General features: G+C 37.4%; 1 protein-coding gene across 1 annotated transcript; it reads right to left on the bottom strand.

The window, feature by feature from the left end:
* Positions 1 to 19,186: 19,186 nt before the first annotated feature.
* LOC114293921 (cytochrome P450 704C1) lies at positions 19,187 to 24,382 on the bottom strand. The gene is made up of 6 exons (XM_028238015.2): positions 23,945 to 24,382; positions 21,779 to 21,994; positions 21,286 to 21,576; positions 20,875 to 21,195; positions 20,020 to 20,223; positions 19,187 to 19,789 (listed from the first exon to the last, which is right to left on the bottom strand). The coding sequence occupies exons 1-6, from the start codon at positions 24,248 to 24,250 to the stop codon at positions 19,601 to 19,603; spliced, it is 1,527 nt and encodes a 508-aa protein (XP_028093816.2). The 5' UTR covers positions 24,251 to 24,382; the 3' UTR covers positions 19,187 to 19,600.
* Positions 24,383 to 24,758: the final 376 nt, after the last annotated feature.

Below are 24,758 nucleotides of genomic sequence, written 5' to 3'. Positions count from 1 at the left end.
GGCCGCTTGGAAACAGGGCTAATCTCCGACCCAGCCTCTCCCTCAGCACTACGCTTTTTGCCCCACTCTTTCGGAATCAGCTGTTCATCAATGACCTGTTGTTCAACTTCTTTCCCCGCTTCGGCTGCAGCAACCTGAGCCGTCTCTTCAATAACGGGTACGAAAGTTTTAATCAAGGTGGGCTCAGAATGGGCGGCCTCGGCCTTCTTTCGAGCAGCCATTCACTCGGTATTTTTCTTTCGCGCCATCTGCGTAAGGCTTTCCCCAGCCAAACCTTCGAAAAAATCGCCGGGTAGGTCTCCCAAATTCGCAAAAATATCTCCAGAAGAAAACTCTGCCCGACCCGAAGTGGACTGTGAAGGTTGGTTAAGTCCGGCAGCCTCGAATGCCGAGCGTATCACCTCGTCGACGTCTTCGGCCTCCTCAGCGACCTCTCTGGTTGGTTCGGCAACTACCTCCACTGCCGGCTCCGCGTCTTCCCTTGAATCCAAATCTTCGAGGCCAATTTGCCTAAGGCTCTTGAAGCTGGGAAAGAGAAGAGCCGAAAGGTGTTGATTGCCGGATGGAATTGGAATGCCGTCGGTGGCCGAGAATGTAGTGTAAGTAGGTTCGTATCGAAAGAGTATGTGAGCAGCTCTCCCTTGCTTTTGTACGTTTGGACGGCCGAAGTATCTGAGTGCAGACTTAATTTCCTCAAGGACTGCGTCGTCAGTTGAGGGAAGAATCTTCTTCAATCTGTTACCTGTAAAGAACAAGGGGTGATTAAAGGAAAAAAGCCGAATAAAAGGCAGATCAACAAACACGAGGCGTTACATGGCAACCTGGATCACCCTTCCGTCTGGGAATAGGGTCTAGGCAGTCTTCGCCTTCACCGAACTCCCAATTACCTCGGACATTGACCATTACGTCGTCAACTCTCTTACCAGAACTGGCAAGGATGGTTATCAAGTGATGGTCAGTGTCCTTGGCCCTGAGAAAGTATCGCCCCAGCCGACTGGAAGATTTGGCCAAAGCGTAGCAGTGCCGAATCGCCAAAATGGCAAGGTTGATCCTAAGGCGTCGGTTCAACTCTATCACCCCCGTGATAATTCGAAAGAAATTTACGTTGGGTTGAGAAAGAATCAGACTCCAATGGCGAAGGACGGCCCTAAGCAATGGATGTAGGGGAAAACGGACTCCGCCTTCCGCTATGGATAAGAGAGGGAAGACGATCGTATTTTGATCCTCCCTTTCCATATCAAGAGTACTGTCCGTTACAAGAGATAAGTGGACATCGTCAGGAATAGAAAAGTGTCGCCGGAATCCGGAAATACGACCCTCAGAAAGGAGGTCTTTCAAGTGTTTAGCCATTTTCGCGGGGATTTAAGGTTCTGCCGAAATCAAAATGACAAACAGAAAATAGGATTGCAAAGAAGAGAGAAGAAGACTTACGAGGAGTAAACGGGGCAAGGATAGACGGAGAAGAGTTACAGAAAATGCGAGTCAGAGAAGGGATACCCGTTGGCGGTCCAAGAGTCTCGAATACTCGACAAAATGTGCACTCCAAAGGACTGAAATTTCAAATCGCAATAAATGTGAGACGCAAGAATGAGGCGGGAAAGTGTAATGATGACCGAAAAGGTGTGCGCATTCTGACATCTGTATCGGGGTACGCGAAGCCGCCTGACCTATTCTGACTTTTCCAATTCAAGACCAAACACGCCGATTAACTACCATCAATGGGGAGTTCGGGGGGCAATTGTAGGAGCCGAATAATGGCAAAATCAGAAGGTGCGTACCTTAGAAGACTGATATTAATTGGTTGTATTCTACGAGAATGGGAAGCCGAATATAATATATGTGCCGAATAAGTGTAGATCCTTAGAGCCGAATAAGAGAAAGGATAATGATCAAAAAGTAGGCCCTGGCCCCAAGGATCAAAAGGAACAAGTATAAATATAGGAACAATGGATTGAGAAAGGCATGTAACAATCACTTTTTGCTTAACTTAGAAGACAAGCTATTTTGAGTACAAGAACTGACTTGTCCGTCCGAGTACTAATTCCGGCACCCCCGACCGGAGTGTTTGTGTCTTTTCAGGTGACTAGTTGAGGATCACTAGCGTCTCCCAAGATTCGAAGAGTATTTTCAAAACCCCTTCCCCACACCCTCTTAGGCTGCTCTCTCTCTCATAGTCAATCAGACCTTGTTTCATGGCGTCCTCGATCAGTACCCTAATCTCATGTAGATCTGCAAAGGTGGGAAGGGGGAGGACGATCATCTTCTGCAGTTTGGAGGTTGCACACAACCATCCATATTTGGTCCTTATCAACTGGCCTGATGGTCATCATCGAGGCTTTAGCCCTCCAGCGGGTCACAAAATTGGAGAAACTCTCCTTCGGCTCTTGCCTAGTTGTCTCGAGATCACGAGTTGTGACCTCGATCTGCGTGTTATAGGAGTATTGAGCTATAAAGGCCTTAGCCATCTCCTTCCAGCTTCTCTTAACAGATTCCTCTAGCTTCGCGTACCAAATAGTCGCTACACTCGACAGGGTCCGGCCAAACAGGGAAAACTTCTGCAATTTGGAGAGGCCCATCGGCCTTAGGATATCTGAAAACAACCACAAATGTACTATGGGATCCCCAGACCCGTCGAAACGGTCTACGCGCGGCATTTTAAACTGGTCTGGTAGAGTCACGGCCGAGTCGGTGTGTCCATCCTCTATATCCTGAATGGATTTCACGCCTTGAGACTTTTTGAAATGCTTTTCTAGCTTGCTCACTTTTAGTGTTGCTGGATCCACCTCAAATTCAAACGATGAATCCACTAGATTGGTGGGCGCTTTGGATAGCTGTGGTAGGATTGGGGGCGGAGCTAGCCCGGTTGGAACGTTCGTATTTTCCTGGACGTTTGCTGTCTTTCTGAGTATTGGAACTCTAGGTGGGGGAGGAGGTGGGTGCGAAGCAGATGCTTCGGTTTGCTGTTGTAGCCTGGAAATTAACTCTGCCTGTTGGGCCACTACTTCTGCTTGATGTGCAGAAACTTTTGCCTGACGGGCAGCATCCTACTGCATGGCTTGCATAGTCTCCTGGAGTTGACGCATCATCTCTTCCATTTCGATTGTAGAGCGTGGATCTGACTAAACCGGTGTATGTTCCCTCTCTGTGGGAGAAACAGAACTCTGATCCCTACTGTACTCAGGTGGGGTAAACAAAGCCCTCTGAACTGACTGCTAAACTGATATCCTCTGCCTAACTGCCCTCCGTCTAGTAACCGAGGGTAATGAACAGAACACTGGTTGTCCATCTATCAGATCCGCGGATCGATGAAGTCTGCGACCTCTAACCCAGAGTGCTTGGGGAATATCTGCCTGGTCAGAAGCAATAGTGCTAAACTACCTTGCAAAAAGATAAATATAGCATAATAAGGAAACAAACAACCAGAAAGTGCAGTGTGCTATGTTATGAGCTGAATAAATTAAAGACAACACACAGTTGGCAAACTCAAGCTGAAATAACTATTCTCGAACTCTGATCATTGTTCCCGACTCACTGCCCCAAAACTGAATCTAATACCCTCAGGTAAAACTGATTTCCAAATACTGATGCCCTCAAGCCTAATACCCAAACTTACAAACTGATACATGTATTCCTGTAAAGACACACTCTAAAAGCACATAGCAAACAAATGAGAGCCAAAAACACCCCTATGTTGAGGTAGGGTTTCCATGTCCGATTTCTGTCAAGAGCTAGGGTTTCACTACGTACGCAGCGGTTACAAACAACCTACAACCGGATAAGCAACCTGTCCTAGTTTGGAATAGTCACTATAGATTCCGACATGCACTAGGTCGAATGGTCAAAAGGGTGCCTCGGTGAAAACCGAGGTTTGTGTTCCCATCATGGCAGAGCCCGTAACCAGCCAACCTTATTGCACATAGCCTTCGGCAAACTGTTCAGGAATAACAGACGGCGAACACGGTGTCCTCGGCGCACCAATGAAAATGCAATGCAAAGAAACACATAAGTGTAATCAAAACAAGATATCATGAGTTCGAGTCAAGTTCTCTAAGTCCCCAGCAGAGTCGCCAGAAACTGTAGACCGCCCCGAAGAACTCCCGCTCTCCGCGCCGCGAGGGCGCGAATCGTTTTGTTCTTTAGCTACTACAGTTCGGACTCGTGTTACGGTTCTGAATCTAATCTCGCAAAGTGCAATGCGAGACTGATAAATCACCAAAGAGTCCAAATTCGACAAATCATTTTGGAAAATTGATTTTAATAAAGAAGTGTCAAACATGGACTGCTTTGCCAGATACAGAGTCGCCACCTAAATATTTTTTTTTGGGAAAATTTAGAAAACCCTAACTCGTGCCTAAGGCCACGTGTCCGTCATCACCAAAGTTGCCTCGGCTCGGGAACTTGGGTACGAGAGGGGAAGGTCATGCAATGAACACCCCCGCTCGCCCGATAAAAAGATCGGTGTTTACTAACATGATATTTTATTTTTGAAAACACATGTATTCTTATTCTGGTTATTAACCTAGAATTACTATGTGATGCGTACAACATACAAGTATAGGCTAGATCGCCTAAGTTGGAACAAAACATTTCATGTTTGTTTGTTTGAAAACGGTTTGAAGTTTGCTACTCGCAAGTAGGCTAAGTCACGGATTTCAATGAATTGTTCCAATTCAAGCAATCTAACCTTCACCTACAGGCATTCATGCAGTTAATCAATTAAGCAATTAGCCTCATGGTAAGCATGCTAATCATGGCAATCACTTACATACATGCAAGGATGCTAAAGCATAAACACTCACAGTGTACTCCGACCCAAAACAAAAAACTAGTTAAAAATCATGCATGATCCTAGTTCATGTTAAGATGGCTAATGCAACACATGCAAAAATCCAACTCAGATAGGCTCGGTTATTCTAAGATGTCATGTGAAATACAACTTGATAACATGTTGTTAAACACGTATTCAAGTAAATGTATTGAAATACAATGCAGTTGGTATGATGCGCCGAGCCCGGTGCATGCAATACAGATGAATGGGTGCACGCATGCAAATCATAAGTATGCCAATTGAAATATGTCCTAAAACTAACCATCGTAAGCGGTTAAATAAAAGGGAGAAAGAAATGGGGGTTGGAAGACATGCATCGCACACACGCATGCTTATTACAACAGTTGGCCCTGTCGATGGAGGGTCTGAATAATGAGTTAACTAGCTAATCTAAGTTAATTAAACTAATTATTACATCACAAAACGAGCTAACTAACAAGCTAACTAATTAAGTACAAAACAAAGCTAATTAACTAACAAGTTAACTAACTAGTTATTACAACACAAATAAGCAGCTAAACGCATTAACTACTTAAATACAGAACCAAAGCATAAACTAGCGAAGGAAAGCAGTAAAGAGAGGTCCTCGGGATAAGCAGTGCATGTATGCTCGGTCGCCTCGTTTGAAAATCCAACGTGATGCCCCGATTTGCCTTTGTTTACAATTGTTCTCAGAACCTTGCACCAAGCTCCAAATAGCTTCCAACTTACCTTGGGGACCTGTAGGAGCATGGCCGACCACTTTCCATTGCTGCAGACTAGAAAAAGTGGTCGGCCAGCTAGTTTTTCTTGTCTGCCGACCACTTGTTACTGCACTTCTCCAATTTGCTGCAACAGAGAGAAAGAAAGGGCATGGCAATGTATTTACAAGATATGTGCGCACAACCACCCTCCCTATCATTTCATAAGCTCAAGGGAGTGTGGTTCTCGACCCTCGGGCCACCAATTGCGCATCTCGATGCATGATGGCCAAGAAGCCAAATTGCACAATTCAATATGAAATGAATGCACACATAAACACATAAAGCCTTGACCTCTATCATGTATGATCAAGAGGGTCAGCGACCGGGAATTGAGGCACGTTTCATCACTTCAAATATGAAACGTCTCTCGTTTCTCGTGTTTGGATTAACACTTAATCCAAACAAATGCAATGCAACTCAAGCATGCAACAACATGATGCAAAGAATAACATGGCATACACAATGCAAACAATAACATGGCATACTCAATGCTATGTGACATGATCAACTTAACAAAGCTAATGACATGCAAACAATGCTAATGCATACATACACAATGCAAGGCAACATAAGCATGCAACAACATGATGCAATGTAACAACATTCACATAACATGCTCGATGGACTTAAACCAAAATGGACAGACCTCAGTCATGCCCAAATCAGTGGCCATAATGATGAAACTAAGGCGTGAAGATCAAGACAAACATGCTCAATGCAATGGCCCATTAACTAGGGATAAGAGCACAACTCTCAAGAGTGCTCAAAGAGTGACAAGCATGGAGGTGTAACAACACTAAGTGCACTGAAATAAGGTAAGAAATGATGCCAAATCATTCAAACAACACAAGCAAGACATGCTATGGTCCTTAAGGCATAAGGCTAGCAAAGAGGATTACAAAGGGGGGGCATGCAATACATGGCACAAATGCATGAACCAATCATGGACAGAGCTCAAATAGGTCTAAACAAAGACTAAAACATGCTGAGATGGGAGCTCAAGGACTTAGGCAAGATAGCATACATGCTAGGCCACAAACAAGGCAACAAATGCACAACAATTAAAGAGTGATATGCATGAGAATATGACAATATTACATGCTCTAAAATCAAGTATTAAATGATGTCAAATCATCCAAATAGCTCAAAGATAGCATGCAAGAGGCATCAAAACACAAGGCTAGCAAGGCCAATTGCACTACAGCTATGCAATACATGAAGCATATGGCTAAGGCAACCCAAAACAGTCCTAGAATATGTCAAAATGAGTCTAAAACATGCATGTAAGGAAGCCAAAACAAGCTAGCATGAAGGGCATAAGGCATGATGCATACAAGGCCAAAATGGAGGATTACACTACACCTATCAAGACCAAGCATGAGATGACTTAACCAACAAAAATTAGAGTTATATCATGGAAAAACAATCCCAAAAACACACTGAAATGATAGCTCGCAAGTTTAGGCATGAAGGCATACGCAATGGCTCATATTTAAGGCCTAAAGGACCAACCCTTCAAAGCATGGAATAAATGAAAGATGAGAGTGTATGACCATGAAACATGCACTGAAATCTCATAACAAATGATGTCAAATCATTCAAATAGGCCAAGCAATGCATGCTAGTGGACTCAATACACAAAGCTAACAAGCTAGAATGCATTATAGCTATACAAAGCATGGCATGCATGACCAAAACAACACAAATCAGAGCTAGAGCATGTTAAAACATGGACAAAAGCTTCTTAGAGTTAAGCCAAAATCAAGTTAGAATAACAGTCTAAAGCATGATACACATTAGGCTAATTCATGGAATTGCACTACAAGTGCATGGAGCATGCATGGGGCTATCAAACCAAACCTTAACAGAGATATATGATGGCAAAACAACACAAAGAACATGCTGAGATGGACTCAAAACAAGTTAGAATGACATGCTACTTCATGAAGCACACAAAGCTAGTTTGCAAGATTTACACTACAAGTGTATAAGGCATGCAAGGGATGACAAAACCAAGTCAAAACAGTGGTATGCCATGCTGAAATAAGGCCTAAAATAGGTTGAGATGTGGCCAACACAAGCTTAACAAACATGCTCAAACATGAGGCAAATGTAGCAAGCATTCAAGAACACAAGGAGAGGGGATGACCCTCTCCTATTTGGGACCTTAAAACACCATTTCCACCACTGAAATTCCTCTGGAATTCAGTGGTAGAAAGGTCATGCAAAGACTAAAACAAGAGCCTAAAGGGACGGCTCAAAACAAGGCCTAAGAGGGGGTAGACTACCCCCAACACAAAAAAGACCTTAAACAAACATGTTAAGGACTAAAAATTAGAACTTTTTGCAGTAAAAATTCAAGCCAAAAACAGCATGCAAATAGGTTCAAAAGTTTAATCAAAACAAAGGGTTAAAAGGTTAGTTGACTCACCCTTGTAGAACCTTTTCAAGGCTACCACTCCAGCAGCTTTCTTGGATCAAAACCTGTCCAAAAGCACCAAAACCAATCTCAAGAAGCCTCAGCAATAAAAGTATGGTGTTTGAGTGTGTGTTTGTGTGCAATAGTATGGTAAAATAACACTTTAAGGCACAAAAATGAAGAAAGAGAGCAATATAGAGACAAAGGTGTATATGTATAGCTCAAGCACTTTTTCTGAACCTGGAGGAGGAGGGAGGAGGTTCTCTTATATAGAGAACCAAGCAACAAGCTTGTTGGACAAGCTTTTGGCCTAAAGCCCATCCTTCCATACACGTGTTTGGAGGATAGTTTTTGTGCCCTCTAGCTATGACAGCTGGAGAGAAAATATCTCCAGGAAGCTGGTGAAAAGCTGCTGACCACTTGAAGTGGTTGGCTAGCTACTTGTAGTGGTTGGCCGACCACCACAAGTGGTCTTCCAAAAAGCAAACTGGTCAGCCAGGGGTAGGAGAGGTTTGCATAGTGAAAGCAAGTCAATGGTGTGGTGGCCGATCAGAAAAGGTGGTCCAAAGACCAAGAACACCAGTTGGCCGACCAGAAAACTGGCTGGCAGGAAGGAAAGTGGTCTCCCAGGGGAAGAACTGGTCTCCCACCCTTGTACCACCTTCCAAACAAGGAAAACAAGGTTTGTACCAAAAACAAACCAAAAAGGATGCAAGACGAAAGTTCGAGAGGCAAGGCGCGCAGCCGGGAGCCTCGAAAACTAGTCTACGGACATCAAAAGTGGTTTACGACCACAAAAGTGGTCTCCCAGACCACAGTGACCCTCTAAGCCAAGGCAACAAGGTGTGGTTCAAAAATCACGCCAAACGGAGAATGTTAAGCGGTCCCGAGACAAGGCGTGCGGCCGAAGGCTCCGAAAACTAGAAACTGGTCTCCCAGCGAGAAAAATGGTCTACGACCACAAAAATGTGGTCTATAAGACCTCTCCCTCCCTCCAGGGAAGAGAAAATAATGTTCGGTCCACAAACTGAGCCAAAACGCAAAGAGTTCAGAGGCCCGGAGGCAAGACACTCAGCCGAAAACTCCGAAAACTCGAAACAAGCACAAACATGCACTATCACCGAGCACTCAATCGATGACGTCTGAGTCTTAAGGTCGGTCAAAAATAGGGTGTCTACACTTATACTTTTTATTTTTTGTTGGACAAGAACACAAAATAAAACTAGCAAGATCGGTGACTGAACCATGGAAGTTGGAACGACAAAAAAATATATATATATTTGAAGGAGATTACATCATCATAGGTGCAAATCGGTGAACGGAAAAAGAAAATACCATCAATATTTGCCAAATCACAGTAAGATCTGAAATAATGGGTTGAAAACCAACAAGACCAAGTTCGCCAACGAAGAAGAAGCACAGAAATTGGGTTTGGCTACTGTACCTGTCGCAGATTTTTGACGATCGATGAAGAAGACAGTTAACTACTTGGTCTTTCCGCAATAGTTCCGCCGAAGTGAGCCACCAGAGAGTGGTATTGCACTCTTCTGTGAAGCCCTCCATTTAGACCCAAAGTACAGGTGATAAGATGAGAGATATGAGATATATGAATTCAGTAGTATCTATTTGGTTTTTGGATAGGAGCAACAGAGGGTAAAAATGTCTTTTTACCCAGATAATGCCATACAGCTGGACTGCAGCTCTAATACTCAGCTACAGTGCGGCTTTTTGAATTTTTTTTCTGTTTGAGGCTAAAATAGCCTACCAACCACGTTCCCAAACATCGCAAAAGTCTATTTTATTTTTTTGTGGCTAAAATAGACCCAACCCAACCCAAACATTTATGCCAAACAAACCCTAAAAGTGGGAATTGGTTTTGCTAATTATAGTGGAGGTGAGAAGTTAAAAAGAATTATGGCTGGTTTAAGAATTCACAATTTTAGTGGATTTTTTAATTTTTTATAAAAAGATTTATACAAAAGTAAAAAATGATGTGATAATTTATAGTGATTTTTTAATTTTTTTTGTTGTATTAGCCATTCTCCAAACACACTTTACCTTCAATTTTATGAAAAAATTACACTTCATACTCCAATATTTTTATCAAAATTTTACTTTAATCCTTTTACTTTCAATTATAATAGTTAACTCTATACACTTTAAATCAAATTACAATTTCACCACTCCATCCATCTACTGTTAATAAGGCTAACAAAAATTAAAAGTGGAGAGAGTAAAGTGAGATTTTAGTAAAAATATTAGGTCATGTTTGTTTGACTCCATAGACAGGGGATTGGACTACTAATCCTAGGGCCTACACTGCCCATGTTTGATTGACAAAAATAGAAAGTAACTAGTAGTCCTATGGGACTATGAATACCTTCACATAATGGGATTAGCTGCGAGGATTGGTAATCCAATCCCATGGGATTAGATGTTAAAAGACAATTTTGCCCTTATATTATAAAAACAACAAATCTAATAATTATACAATGATAGTTCCAAAAAAAAATTTATTATACAATGAGGGTGTTTACGTAATTTTACAGATTTAATCTTAACAAACTAATACCACCACACTAGTATACAAACAAACACTCATTATCATACATTTCCAAATTAATACTACCACATTAATAATCTTCTCACTCAATTTTGTCGTACTCATAGTTCCATCTAACTTCATATGCTAAACAAACGAGGCCTAAGGGCGTTATTGAGATGAGAAAACTATCACATGTGTCAAATGATAAGTTTTGTCAACATTTTTTAACAGCAAATGGATAAAACGGTAACAATATTGCAACTGAACTTAAAAGTATAGAGGGTTGACTATAATGAAAGAACCAAAGTAAGATTTGGTAAAAATGTAAAGGTTATAAATGTAATTAACCCCAATTTTATTTTACTTATAATTATTTCAGCTAACCATCAGACTTCGAGTAAAGTTATAATTTAGTCCATTTATAAAACGTCGTTTTGAAAGTTAACAGAGAACAACAACATATAAGTATTAATTATACTTAGCATCATTATATTTTTATTAAAATTTTACTTTAGCCCCTCCACTTTAGTCCTCAATATCTTTATACTTCTACTAGCCTTGTTTGGCAAGTGGTGATTATAGCTAAAAACTCAAAAAGTCATTAAAAAAATCAAAAAGCCAACAACTTATACTAAAAAGTCAAAGATTTCATTTTCTCTCTACTTTTTACATATCTTTTCGTAAAAAGTAAAAAGTTATTCCAAACATAATAAATTTTTTACATCATATTTTAGCCAAAAAAATTAAAAAAGTTACTAAAAAAGCTTATTCCCAAACGAGGCCTAATCTACTTTAATCCCCACACTTCAGTTTCTCTATCAATTTTTGAAAAGGTGTTATAAGATTAGGCTTAATTATTACTTGACTCGAAATTTAAGAAGTTGACTACGACAATTGACAGGTTGTTATTATCTTTACATAGTTGTAATGGATAATTTTTATTACATCATCTAACAGTTGTGAAAGAAAAATGCTTGGGAGCATTAATTGGCACTCTCAATCCACCCTTAATGGCATGGAATGGATTATATGAATGAGTGGGGCCACACTCCTCCCCTCTCTTTCTCTCTCTCTCTCTCTCTCTCTATCTCACATTAGAGCATCTTCAATGGTTTGCCATTGGAGCTGCCATTGCTATAATATAGCAGCTGTGTTGAATTTTGATGCTCCAATGGCAAAATATAGCAGCTGCCAAATTTAAGAAATGCCAAAGCTTGTGTCAAATTTGGCAGCAGCTTTGGCAGCTGCCATTTGTGCCAACTTAGCCAAAACCAACTGTTTCCCTCCCTCCCTCCCCCCCCCCCCCAGCAACTGTTTCACCATTTTTATGTTTCAGAATTCACCAAAAAAAAATTTGAATAATTTTTTTTTTAATTTACCCGAAATTAGCAAATTCAAACAAATGCAACAAATATTTTGTTAATTTGGCCGAATTCAAACAAATTCAATACATTCAAACAAATTCATCAAATTCAAACAGATTCAAAAAAAAAAAAAAATTCATCAAATTCATAATGAGCTCAACAAGCAATTTCATAACTGAAAATATAAACAAAATTGAAAATAATGAACAAAACTGAAAATAAGAAATACCTAGTTTTGGTAGTTCAATGTAGATTTGGTCGCCGATTGTCTTTTTCAGAGAGGAGTGAGAGAGAAGGGGGTGGGGGGTAGACGGTGGTCGATCGTCTTTTTGAGCATATACCGTCGCTGATCAAAGACAGAGAGATGAGAGATAGAGTGACAGTGAGAGAAAGGTAGATCTGGATAGCCGATCGAAGAGAGAGAAGACATATAGAGACAGAGTGAGAATGAGAGGGAGAGGGAGACAGAGTGAGAGTGAGAGATGAATCTGAGAGTAAGAGAGAGAGAGTGAGCGAAAAGAGTGAGAAGATTCAATGTTCATCACCGATCGAAGAGAGTGAGAAGATTCAATATTCTTCATCACCGATCGAAGAAAGAGCGAAGAGAGTGAGAGCGAGAGACAAATCTGAGAGTGAGAAAAGAGAGTGAGAAGATTCAATGTTCTTCATCATCGATCGAAGAGAGAGAGAGAGAGAGAGAGAGAGAGAGAAAAGAGTGAGAGAGAGAGAGAGAAAAGAGTGAGAGTGAGAGACGAATCTGAGAGTGAGAGGGACATGGAGGAGGAATGAGAGAGACAGTGAGAGGGAGAGGAAGAAAATGTTGATGATTCTACACAAATCATCTCAACCATTCAAGACCAACATGTGGACAGCGATGATAGCAATTGATAAAGCCGTTGGGCTCTGTTTGGCTTTTTAAAAAAAAAATAGTTAAAATAAACACCACCTTGTGTCAAATGGTCATGTCTTCAAACTCAAACGGCTATTATATTGAAACGGTAATATTTTGAATTTTTATAGATAGAAACTCTTTATCTGAATTTTTTTTCACAGCAACCATTGCACATTTCATTTTTCTTTTCTTCTCTCTTTATCTCAATTTGATTTCATAATAAACTTTCGAAATTATATTATTTTTAGTTTTTTTCACACAATCACTATGGAAGGTTCATCAAAAACAAAGAGAGGAAAATCATTCACTACTGAAGAAGATGTGGCAATTTGTAGAGCTTGGTGTCACATTACTAAAACCCAATTGTTGGAAATTCGTAATCGCATGCTCATTTTTGGGGAAGAATTTTTGAAAATTATTGCTCACTGCAGAATGATCACTCAAGAACACAAGTGTCCATTTCATCTCGATGGGGTGTAATTGTCACGACCCAAACCCGCCCCTATAGGTTTAGCATCGTAACCGGCCAATAATTCTCGGATCACCGAAGGCCCTCCTGTATAATCAAAATAATCGGGGCTTGCGGAAGCAATAAACAAAAACACCAATAGTCCAACGAGCTGTGCATCTACATGAACAAATAATCATATGCAAAAGCGTTAATTTACCCACTTACATTACATAACATATAACACAATATCTTATACAAAAAAACAGATGTACGGGACAAAAATGTATAACATAACCGAAAGCTTGCTAACGGCCTTCCAGGCCTAGCCTCAACTCGGAGGCACCCAAAACACTTGGTAGGCTTCAAAAGAGTGGCTCGGTAAAAACCCTCCTACATTTTCCCTCCAGAACGCTCACCTATAAATATATATATATATATATATAAACAGTGAGTTAGAGCTCAGTGAATAACATTAAAGTAAAGGGGTTAGTGAACAAATTCCAAATATATCATATCCGTAAAACAAATCATGACACAATCATTCATATCAGTCTCATATTAGAACATAACATAATGGTACATCTCATAGAACATATTACATACTGTCTTCCGACTAGAGTAATCGGTTCCGGATACCGATTAAGCACATATTACCACAATGAAGTGGCTAACGAGATCTCATATTCACATTTATGTCATGGACCCGCATTTACATGCCATGACTTGGAACTATCTATGGATGCCATAGTAGATTTCAAACATAGGACATTCGTTCACGTAAACAATATCATTTCAGAAATCATAACATATCATAACTCGTTTGGAACATAATTCATATCAACATATCTTTACAGAAATGTTACTCACAGTGGGCTTCCAGAAACGGTTGGTCAGTCTTTGAGTCTTGACCTACAAACATAAATGTACATAGCACAAAACATGTCTCATTATTACTTATTCATGTGGCCATACATGGCTTAGCTTTCTCACTTTAATTTCCCATTCATTCCATGCTACATAACTTGTTCATATTGCCCATATACTCGGATTCAACACATATTTTCTAATTCGCTTACTTATGTTGTTTCTTAGCTTATTAATTTTTAACGGCTCATAAATCATGCCTAAGAATGCCCATAAAGAGATGGGAGTGAAGATATGTACTTAAAACATCTTTTGAAAACATGCTAAAAATAAATTGGCGGCTAGAGCCAGCTTTTCTTGGCTAGAGCCAGCAGAAGGCAAAAACAGAGCTCGCTCAAGCCAGAACTCCTTCGCTCGAGCCAGCTTCTGCAGAGTTCAAAATTCTGAGAGCTCGCAATGTTGGCTCGAGCCACCATTTCTTCGCTCGAGCCAACTGTAAATTTCTAGGCACCAAGCTTAACAAAAATGGCTTCCAACCACCTTCAAACCTTGGGGTCTTGCATGGATTGATCAAACACATAAAATAGCTTTAGGAAACTTCAATACAAGACCCTTGAAACATCTTTTATTCAAAAACTCATCAATTCTTGAAAGATTTGAATCAAAATTCCTTCATGCAATATTTCAACTCCTTTCATGGTTTTTCATAACATGCAAATGGTGATCAAGAAACTCATCAATTTCTGAAACATTAAACATGATAATCTCTTGAAGATGACAAGTAAAATTCACATCCATGCAAAGATTTCAAGACCAAAACCCAAAACATGAACGAACAAGGTATAATCTTCCATAAACATGCATACAAGCCACTTTCTTGCTCAAAATCCATCTTCATTTCAAATTCCATTAGATGATTCAATAATTTTCTTAATACATGCTGCATGGAGGAATAGCTACAGAAATTAGACATAGAATCCTTACCCAAAGCTTTAATTTCAGAAATGTGAGATGAACCCTCCTAGTTTCTTCAATCTCTAGCACAAAAACAAGATTCTCTCTCTAGAATGAGATATCTCTCTCTCTAGCTCAAGACATGGATGAACTCAACGAAGCCAAATGAATGATAAAACATTCCCAACTCATCAGAGTATACACAACACACACCTCACTTTGAGCACAATACACGTGCACACACATGCAAAATTCCAACACACACACACAAGGGTTTTAATCCCCTACACTCAACACCACAAAATGTCTTAGCACATCATACACTTAATCACATCTTGGATCATTAATAGGATTAGATTAGGTACCAATCATGCATCATTTAAATCAAACACAAGTAACCTTAATTAGTCAAGGTTAGCACAAAATTCAATTATTCAAAAATAGTTCCAATTAAAGCTTAATTTAATCACATGTGATTTTACTAAACTGAATCAGTTTTTAACAAAACTTCTCAGATGGTTCCAAAAATTCTAATTAGCCAATCCATGTGCTCAATTTCAGTTTCTGAGACCATTTAGGCTATCAAATTCATATCAAAGCATAAATCATTTCATATCAAAGCATACATCATAATAGATATTACTACGAGTAGCAGATTGAAGGCCCTAATAACATACAAAATACATAATAAACACATAACTCTTTTTAACCACTTAATTAACTTCCTTAATTACGGATTAGTAGTTAATTACGGACCGGGGTTGTTACAATAATCATGAAATGTTGCAACAAATTTCGTAGGTGTCTAGCACAAGTCGAAAATCTACATCCAAGTGCGGCGTCACAAGTTGATATAGTAAGATTTCATTTTCATTTATTATGTTAGTTTTTTTATTTTGTCTTACATAAAAATTAACTAATTAATTAATTTAATATTTTATTGATATAGATGCTTCAAGCAAAATTGTTATACCATCAAGATGAAAGCAAACATTTTGTTTTTGAACATTGTTAGCCAATTTTGCAAAACAATATCAGGTGGTAAGATGTAACTCCTACGAACATGGTGAAGTCAAGAATACATACATCGTTTTCCCCTAATTCAACCCTTGATTCCCCTATGGACAACTGCATTTCTCTTGAAGATGACACCAGTCCAAGTGTTGGCAACAATCCAACTGTTGGTGAAGGCAGTGTTTCTGTAAAAGGTAAAAGGCCTATGGGTAGGAAAGCTGCAAAAGAATTATTCCGGAAAAATCAAGTCGTTCAAGCTAAAGTTCAAAAAATAAGCACACAATTGGACACATTTAACCAATACCTTGCTGAGAAGGAAAAGAAAAAAGATGAAAGAGAAGAAAAAAGGATTCAAGCACTGCAGGAGATGAAAAAACATGACTTTGAGATCAGAAGACAAGAACATAAGATGAAAAAGGAAGAACATATGATAATGACTACGGACAATTCTCATTTGGACCCTCAGATGAAAGCGTATTACACAATGCGAAAAAATGAGATTTTCACCAAGTGATCAAATGTTAGCAGCCCAAATTACTATTTCCCCTTGCCGCCTGATGAATAATTGCGGAATAATGTAATGAAATTTTCGCCAAGTGGTCCTCATATTTTTATTTTGTAATGAAATTTCATATTTGTTTTTATTTTTGAGTATTTTCTATAAAAGAATGTAATATTATTTTTGCAATGTATAATGTAGCAAAATAGTTTAGTATAATTTAATTAGGAATTTGAAAATCTGTAGGTCACGGATCGGTTCTGGATTGAACCTCACAGTTCCGGATTGGAATCGTTCCGGACCATATACATTTAAGTCTATATTTATACCATGTACCCTCACACTTAATATAATTTCTTGTTTTATATAAAAGCTCAACACTAACCCTAATTCACCTCACACGCTGCTTAGCAGCTCACTCACTGCCTTAGTGCCTCTCACACTCTCATCTCTCTCTCTCTTGTCTTTCTCATCCATCTCCGATCATGCATCTCAGATGCCGCTCACTCAGTCATTGCCTCTCATACTTTCATCTCTCTCTTTTGGTACTCTCTCTCTCTTTTCTCTTTCTCAGACACTCTCAAATCCTTCATCTCCGATCATCCATCTCAAATCTTCAACCTCACACGCCACTCACTCACTCACTGCCTCTCACACTATCATCTCTCCCTCTCTCTCTCTCTCAGATCCTCCATCTCAGATCAGATCAGATCATCCATCTCAGATTGGTAGCTGTAGCTCTCTCTCTCTCTCTCTCTCTCTCTCTCTCTATATATATATATATATATATGTATGTATTATATTTTCTTTTTGTGGGTTTCTTCTGTAACCTGTTTGCTGATTTTTTCAGCCCCTGATTTGTTACATTTGATAACTCTTATATATATATATATATATATATATATATGTGTGTGTGTGGGGGTTTAATTTGTGTTCTGTTTCTTTTTGCATTGTAGTCTCAGATTTATGTTTGTTTTCTTTATAACACTATTTTTGCATTGTACTCTCAGATTAATATTATATTTGTGTATGATATGTTGGATTGCTCTGTTTTTTAAGTCATAATTGATAACTCTGCTCATATATGATCTGTTTGATTTCATCTCAAATCATCCTTTTTTTCCCCCTGTTTATGGAGTTTGTTAATGTGTATCCAGAATATCAGTAATGTATATCCATGATGTGCTGCATTCATGCTTTTTTTTTCCTCTGTGTAATGTATATCCAGTTTTAGGAGAACTTTGCTATGGTGGTTGTGTTTTTTAAAAATTAAAATGTTCTATATTTTTATTGTTATTTAATTATGTGAATCCGTGGTCCTAAACCGATCCAATCTGTGTTTATACGGATTGGTTCGGATTGGTTCCACGATTTAAACGGATTGGATTGGTTTTAATTTTTCAGGAACCGTAGATAATGGATTGGTCCTGATTTTACCCCAATCCGGACCATGCTCACCCCTACCAAACAACACCTACAAATTTGGAGGCAAAGTTTGTTGTGATTTGCCAAAATAGCAAATGACCATTGGAACACCATTGCTATAATTTGATAAAATAACACTATTCATTACTAAATTATAGCAATAGCAATGGTAATGACAATATAGCAACAATCATTGAAGATGTTCTTAGAGATCATAATGGGAGTGCTATACTGGTAGAATGTAAATGGGTGAGTTGTGATAAATATTACTTCAATGAATGTTAAATAATGATAAATTTACATGCCTATTTTAAAGTCTTTGAATAAATAATGGAGATCTTCTATTACAACTTGAGAAATTGAAAAAATGAAGATGGTACGGTACAACTTGAGAAATTGAAAAAATGAAGATGGTACGGGACAATGCGCTTTGGCAACATAGTAAAAAGTCTATTTTTTTACTTTTTAATTTTTTTAAATCACATCACTTCTTTATATTTTTTTACACAAAAAAAATAAAAAAATCAATTTATTTATCAATTTTCCAAAACACCACATAAGATCATAATAGAATCAATTTCAATGATACATAAGATCATATTACGTACTGAGAAGTTATTCCATGAGCCGTGAGTCCGATAAATAAAAACAATACATGCAAGAGAAAAAAAAAAGTCATAATAATAATAATATTAATAATAATAATTAAGAACTTTGCCAATGTGTCACCAATTCAAAAACACATAACTATCCCTTCTTTTAAAATTTCAGACGTGATGCATCAGACCAACTGAATAATTTCTCAATATTACCTCACAAAATAATCTCATCGCGTGGTAAGGATAGTTGGATGCAAAAGTCATGTCACCTGGTGATTGTGATGATTAAAGTCAGTTTCACTGATTTGTGGTTATGGCAAGTAAAATTTTTGTGCTGAAATATAATTTAAAAAATAAATATAATTTTTGAGCTGAAATATAATTTTTACATCATTCGATGACACTTTTGGATAATGTTAAAAACTTTCAGGTTTCAACTGCCAAATATGAGTGCCTTCCTATGGATTGAGTTAAATCAAACTGATAACCAATTATCCCGAGATCTGGACCTACAGATGTCGTGATGACATAACAGAACATCCTTTTTCCTTATTCAAAAAAAAAAAACCTGCCACATATCAATATACACAATGAACAATGAGCAAAGATTTTTCTATATCACGTGCGAAGAAATCTGCACAAGGTAACTGACATGGAGCCCGCCACAAACAGTATGAATATTAATCAATTATTGTCCAACTTAGTTTTGGATTTTCTTGCCAACTTTCCAACTCTCACACTTAACAAATACAATGAATTACAAACATCAACATCTTTATACTACGTCTCTATTTGTTTGTTTCGACAGAAAATTATTTTTAAAAAGATACGTTTCTATTTTCTGACGTTTGATAGGGACTAAAAACAAGAGTTTATTTGGGTAACCACACTACCACTGTTGCCTCATCCCCTTTACTGCTACTAACACCACAATTAGTATATGTAAGTTTTAAAATTATAACCAAACATGGGAAAATATTTTCTGTCGAAACAAACAGAGCATTTACACACTGGATCTGTGGAAGGCGCGGATTTGGAGGCCCCCATCAACGTGAAGATTAATCATCGTCCTGTAATTGACCGGTTTATTGGGATCGCTCAATTTGAACACAAAACAGCCCAACAGGACAGCCGAGAAGATTTTCATCTGCCTATAAGCGAATTCCTTTCCCAGACAAATTCTCGGCCCAGCCTGTTCATCAGCAGCAGAAGATTTGAACTTAGTTTCTTTGATGGAAGTGTCATCAAGAATTCTATTTAATCAGCGTGAGATAGAATTAAATGCAAAATAGAAGTGTGCATTGAATTCTCTATTTGTTTCCGCAGAAAATGTCTTCTGATTTTTGATTAAAAACAAAATTCTAATGGAAAATGTATTCTGTAATTTCAGCAAATTTGATATGTAAAATTCATTGTGCTAACCTGGAATGCTGTGAATTTGAAAGGGCTTTCTGGCCGGAAGATACCATTCTCATCGAGCCATCTCTCTGGTCTGAATTCCGCTGCATCGGCACCCCATAAAAATTTCATCCTCCCCATTGCATATGGTTGGTAAGCCACCATATCCCCTTTCTTCACACTGAATCCATCCGGTAGTGTATCATCCGAGAAGCATATCTTCGCATCCTATAACCGCGGCAAAGCCTTGAGATTAGTCCTTTGTCATGAAATAGTTGAGAAAAGGTTTTGTCGAATATTAATCATTTAACATTAAGATTATTAACATTTCGTAATATGTATCGGTATCAACAATACAGTGATATATCATTCAATATCGAACAGTATTAACCGATATATTGATAAATAAGGGCATGGAAGTCCAAAATCCCAATACGTAACTGCCGGTATTTAAAATCCTCTCATAACTTCAAAATGCAACGAAAGTACAGATTTCTATCATCTCCATCTCCTAGAGGGAATGGAGATAGCCATTTCATTTCATCAGGCCGCAACATGTCATTAAAATTCAAAATTAACAGCCCCACATTATTATAAATTTTAAAATTTTCCATAACCACCGCGTCATAGATCATTAAATAGAGATCTCCAAAAGATTTGTTTTTTTGGTTACATCTCCAAAAGATTTGGACCTCAAAAATACAAAACCAAAAGGGAAATATCAAATTGAGAAATTTTCAAATAGCGGTCCCCAATTCAAGTTGATTATATTTCGCCTCTTCTTCACAGAAAGGCGTGAACGTATTTAAGTAATTGTCATTTCGTGAGACCATGACGAAAACACATATCAATTAGGTATAGGAAAAAAAGTTTCATTACCACTGGAACTGCAGGGTAGAGCCTGAGAGTCTCAGTTAAAGCCGCGTGAAGATACTGCATCTTTTCGAGAACATCTTCGCGCATACCTGCTGCAAACTCGGCATAGTCTGTAACCTCTTTGATCCCGGTGGCTTCTCTTATTTCTCGTGCAATCTTTTCCTGTATTTCCGGATGTTTGCAGAGCGCGTAAGTGAACCATGAAAGAGTTGTCGCTGTCGTGTCCTTGCCAGCAATTATGAAATTTAAGATTATGTCTCGTAAGTACGTCGGATCGGTTTCAGTCACTCCAAGAAACCTTGATAAAATGTCTTCTTTCTTTGCCTGGCATATGTTATTGTAATGCAAAAGTAAAAATATGAATATTTCACCATTCGATCAAATAAAATAAAAACTTTGGATTGTTTCACTTACAGAAAATTCATTTGGAGACTTTTTCATTTGCTCTGCCTTGCTTTGGATTAACTTGTATACGAACTCGTTGATGATTTTGACATTTTTCTTTAACTGGCCTTCCGCTCCTAAACTCAAAGCTTTCTTTATCTTCCAAAAGACATCAACAAATCGAAAAAGCGTTATTGCGCTTGAATCATCAAAGGCATTGGTAAATATGGTGCCTTCTTCGCTAGTTCCGCACATACTGTCTAGTTCAACTCCAAACCCAACTTTGAATATTGAATCCAAGGTTGATCTCATATACAGATCCTACATCGATTAGCAAAATTTAGATAGGGGTATGTGCATTGTTGTCAAAACGATACTACTTCATGCATTATGCAAACAAAATTAAATCACATTGACTCGTAGCAAATTGCAATAAATCGTAAGATTCACTCAATTTAAGATTCAGTAGTACAAATCGAATTGTGAATTATAAGATTTTGACGTATAGTTGTGAAAAACTCACTTGAAGATCCATGACTTGGTTGGAAGTTGCAGCTTTAGAGATGATATTGGCAAGTTTCGCGACACTTCTCTGGAAGATGACGCTGCTAAAATCCCGCAATACCTTTGTGGAGAATTCGTGGCTTGATACTTTTCGTTGTTGACGCCATTTGTCTCCATCGACTGTGAAAATTCCATCACCTAATAGATCCCTAAAGATGCAGTAATTGTACTTCCCCTGCACATTGTTTCAAATGCTTAAAAGTTGCAAGCTCCAAGTGACAAGGTTTTTATTCAAGCTATAGGATTGAAGATAAAATCTCTAAGAATGCGAATGTGCTTAGCCAGAGGCATAATCGCTCAAATTAGAGAAACCCATGGCATAATTTACCATTAAAATTACCAAAAAGGCCTCCCAAGACCGGGGTGAAGTCAAGTTGATATAATTGGATTTTTTATAAAACTCCCTTTAGAATATATAGAATGCTATGACGGAACTAGTAATTACGAAATATAAAGCAGAACAAAGACACGAGTATGCAAAGGTTTATGTGGTTTGATTTAAGCCTGTATCTATGGTAAAGATTGACACAGAAATTTCACTAGAAAGTAAAGAATACAATGAGTCAATTCTCTCACTATAATGGTCTATTTATAAAAGCTCTCAAAAATTATAAAACCCTAGTACACAAAATAACCCATATTATACAAATATCCGGATAATAACAAACTGGGTCAAAAAAATACCCAAAACTAAATAACATATGTTAGCTTTTATGATTTTAACTTTTTAGATTATTATCGTAAAAGCTTTTAAATGAATTATAAATTTGTTTGGTGCAACTTTTCATAATCTGTAAAAAGAAAAATAAACATGTTTACTCAAACAAGTTGTCACATAACTTTTTTTTGTGTAAATATTAAAGATGCTCTCAAAAGTTATAATTAAGGCAACAGAAATTGAATTATTTTGTCCATATATACTTTAATAGTTTCAAATAAGCTAAAAATGTCACAAATTGTAACATTTTTTGGGAGGGCTAATCAAGCTGCAAAAATCCAATAAGTTATAATCTAAAATTACAATCAAACACTATTAATTATTATTTTTGTTAATCAAATAAATTAAATAAGTTGACCGATAAGTGTTACCAAATAGGACTTACATTTAGAAACAAAATGAATGCTAATATGCCTTGCTTGTACTAGTTAGATTATGGGTCAAAGCTTTGTTAGATTTTGCATAGAGATAAATTGAATGTGTACTAACTAGTGACTATGATGGGTTTATCACCAAAGTGAAAGCTCATTTGCCTCACTTGTTCTGCCTAGATGGTGATCATAATGGACACATCCAAAAACATTCCTTCCAGATTTTACCTAAGCAGTTTTTTTTTTTTTTTTTTTTTTTTTTTTTTTTCAGAGTTGGCATTTTTTACTTTTTTTACTTCAGCTTATTTTCATCTCAATTTTTTTTTTTTTTTATAAAATTATATCAAATTTCCTTACTTTTTAGATCAATCTCAATTAGATGATCTTATAAATTAAAAAAAAAAATTGAAAACCCAAAAAATAAAATAAAATAAACCAAATTTTGTAAGCTTTTTTGATAAAATTTAATAATTTTCATGAATTTTTTTTAATTATCTCAATTTTTTTTAATTTATAGATTTATCTAATCGGGATCTAATCGAGACAGACTCATAAAGTAAAGAAAATAAATTCAAAAAACACAACAATTTTTTTTTATTTATAGTTTTAGCCAAATGAAAAAGTTTTCTGCTTTAGAAATAAAGTTCAAGTTGCACCAAACACTCCTTCATAAATTATTAAAAAGGAAAAAAATATAAGCAACTCTAATAACAATAAGCTGTATCAAAGAGGGTCAAACTACAAAAACTGTAATCACTCACAAATCATGCATATGGGATAAGCCCAAAAGACACCCCAAAGCTAAGATGTTTGAATTTACAATTCATCCAAAAGCTCAAACCTCAATTGTTAGGCTACAAAATATATATATATATATATAAATTTTGATGTAACTTATTATAAGTTAAAAAGTTGATAATAAAAAAATAAAAATAAAAACACTTATTTAATTTATTTTTGCTTAATAAATTATAAATAAAAACTGCATCAAACCCAAACATCAACAACAAAAGTAATTCTAAAATTCAAGTCATACCTTGCCATAATTTTCAAAGTTTGTTTTGAGAATGTACTCAACATTTGCAGGATCTGATGTGTAAATCTCATTCCTGAAAGGGCTTAACAACCTGTAAGTCTTGTGCTTTGCAGCAAGATCAGTCATGTAATCATGAACCCTATTGAAATTGAGTAGCTGGTTGAACATGGTCCCTGCCACTGGATGGTACTTCTTCTTTCCATTGAGTTTTCTTTTAAGGATTTGGAGAGAGAGGAGAGCGAGGATTATGGAGAGAACCAAGGCTGGTATAGAGATGAAGTTAGAGAGAGAATCCATGGAAATCATAGCTTGGTGTAGTGAGAGAGATGTACAGTGTTGGCCACTGGCTTTGTGTGAGTTAGCCCATCTCCATATCACTTATATTTAAGAGAGCATTTTCTCTTTATTAGTCGGATTTAGTCCAGTGCGATATGGCCCACTTCAGAATTTATCACGATAATTTTGGATAAATTACAATTAAACATTAAAGTTTGTTTAAAATACAGATTGTCTCAGGTAGCTTAAAAAATTATAAATATTCTTTTATTAAAATTTTTTATTTAACAAAATTAATTAAAAAAATAAAATTTATAATTTCTCCACTATTACGTAAATTATTAATTGAAACATATTTCTAACATCATTAAAAACTGTTAATTGACTTAATGATTTATTCATAAAATGGACGATTTGTTATGAAATTAAAAATCTCAAGAGGTGAAATGTAATTTCCAGAACTACAGGGGGTGATTCATATTTTAATCAAATCTCAGGAGATACATTTGTAATTTACCCAAATTTAAAGTAAGAGACT

The sequence above is a fragment of the Camellia sinensis genome, chromosome 2, assembly GCF_055761805.1.
Source record: "Camellia sinensis isolate YWXY chromosome 2, ASM5576180v1, whole genome shotgun sequence".
Lineage (NCBI taxonomy): Eukaryota > Viridiplantae > Streptophyta > Magnoliopsida > Ericales > Theaceae > Camellia > Camellia sinensis.
This window is presented reverse-complemented; position numbering and strand designations above follow the sequence as displayed.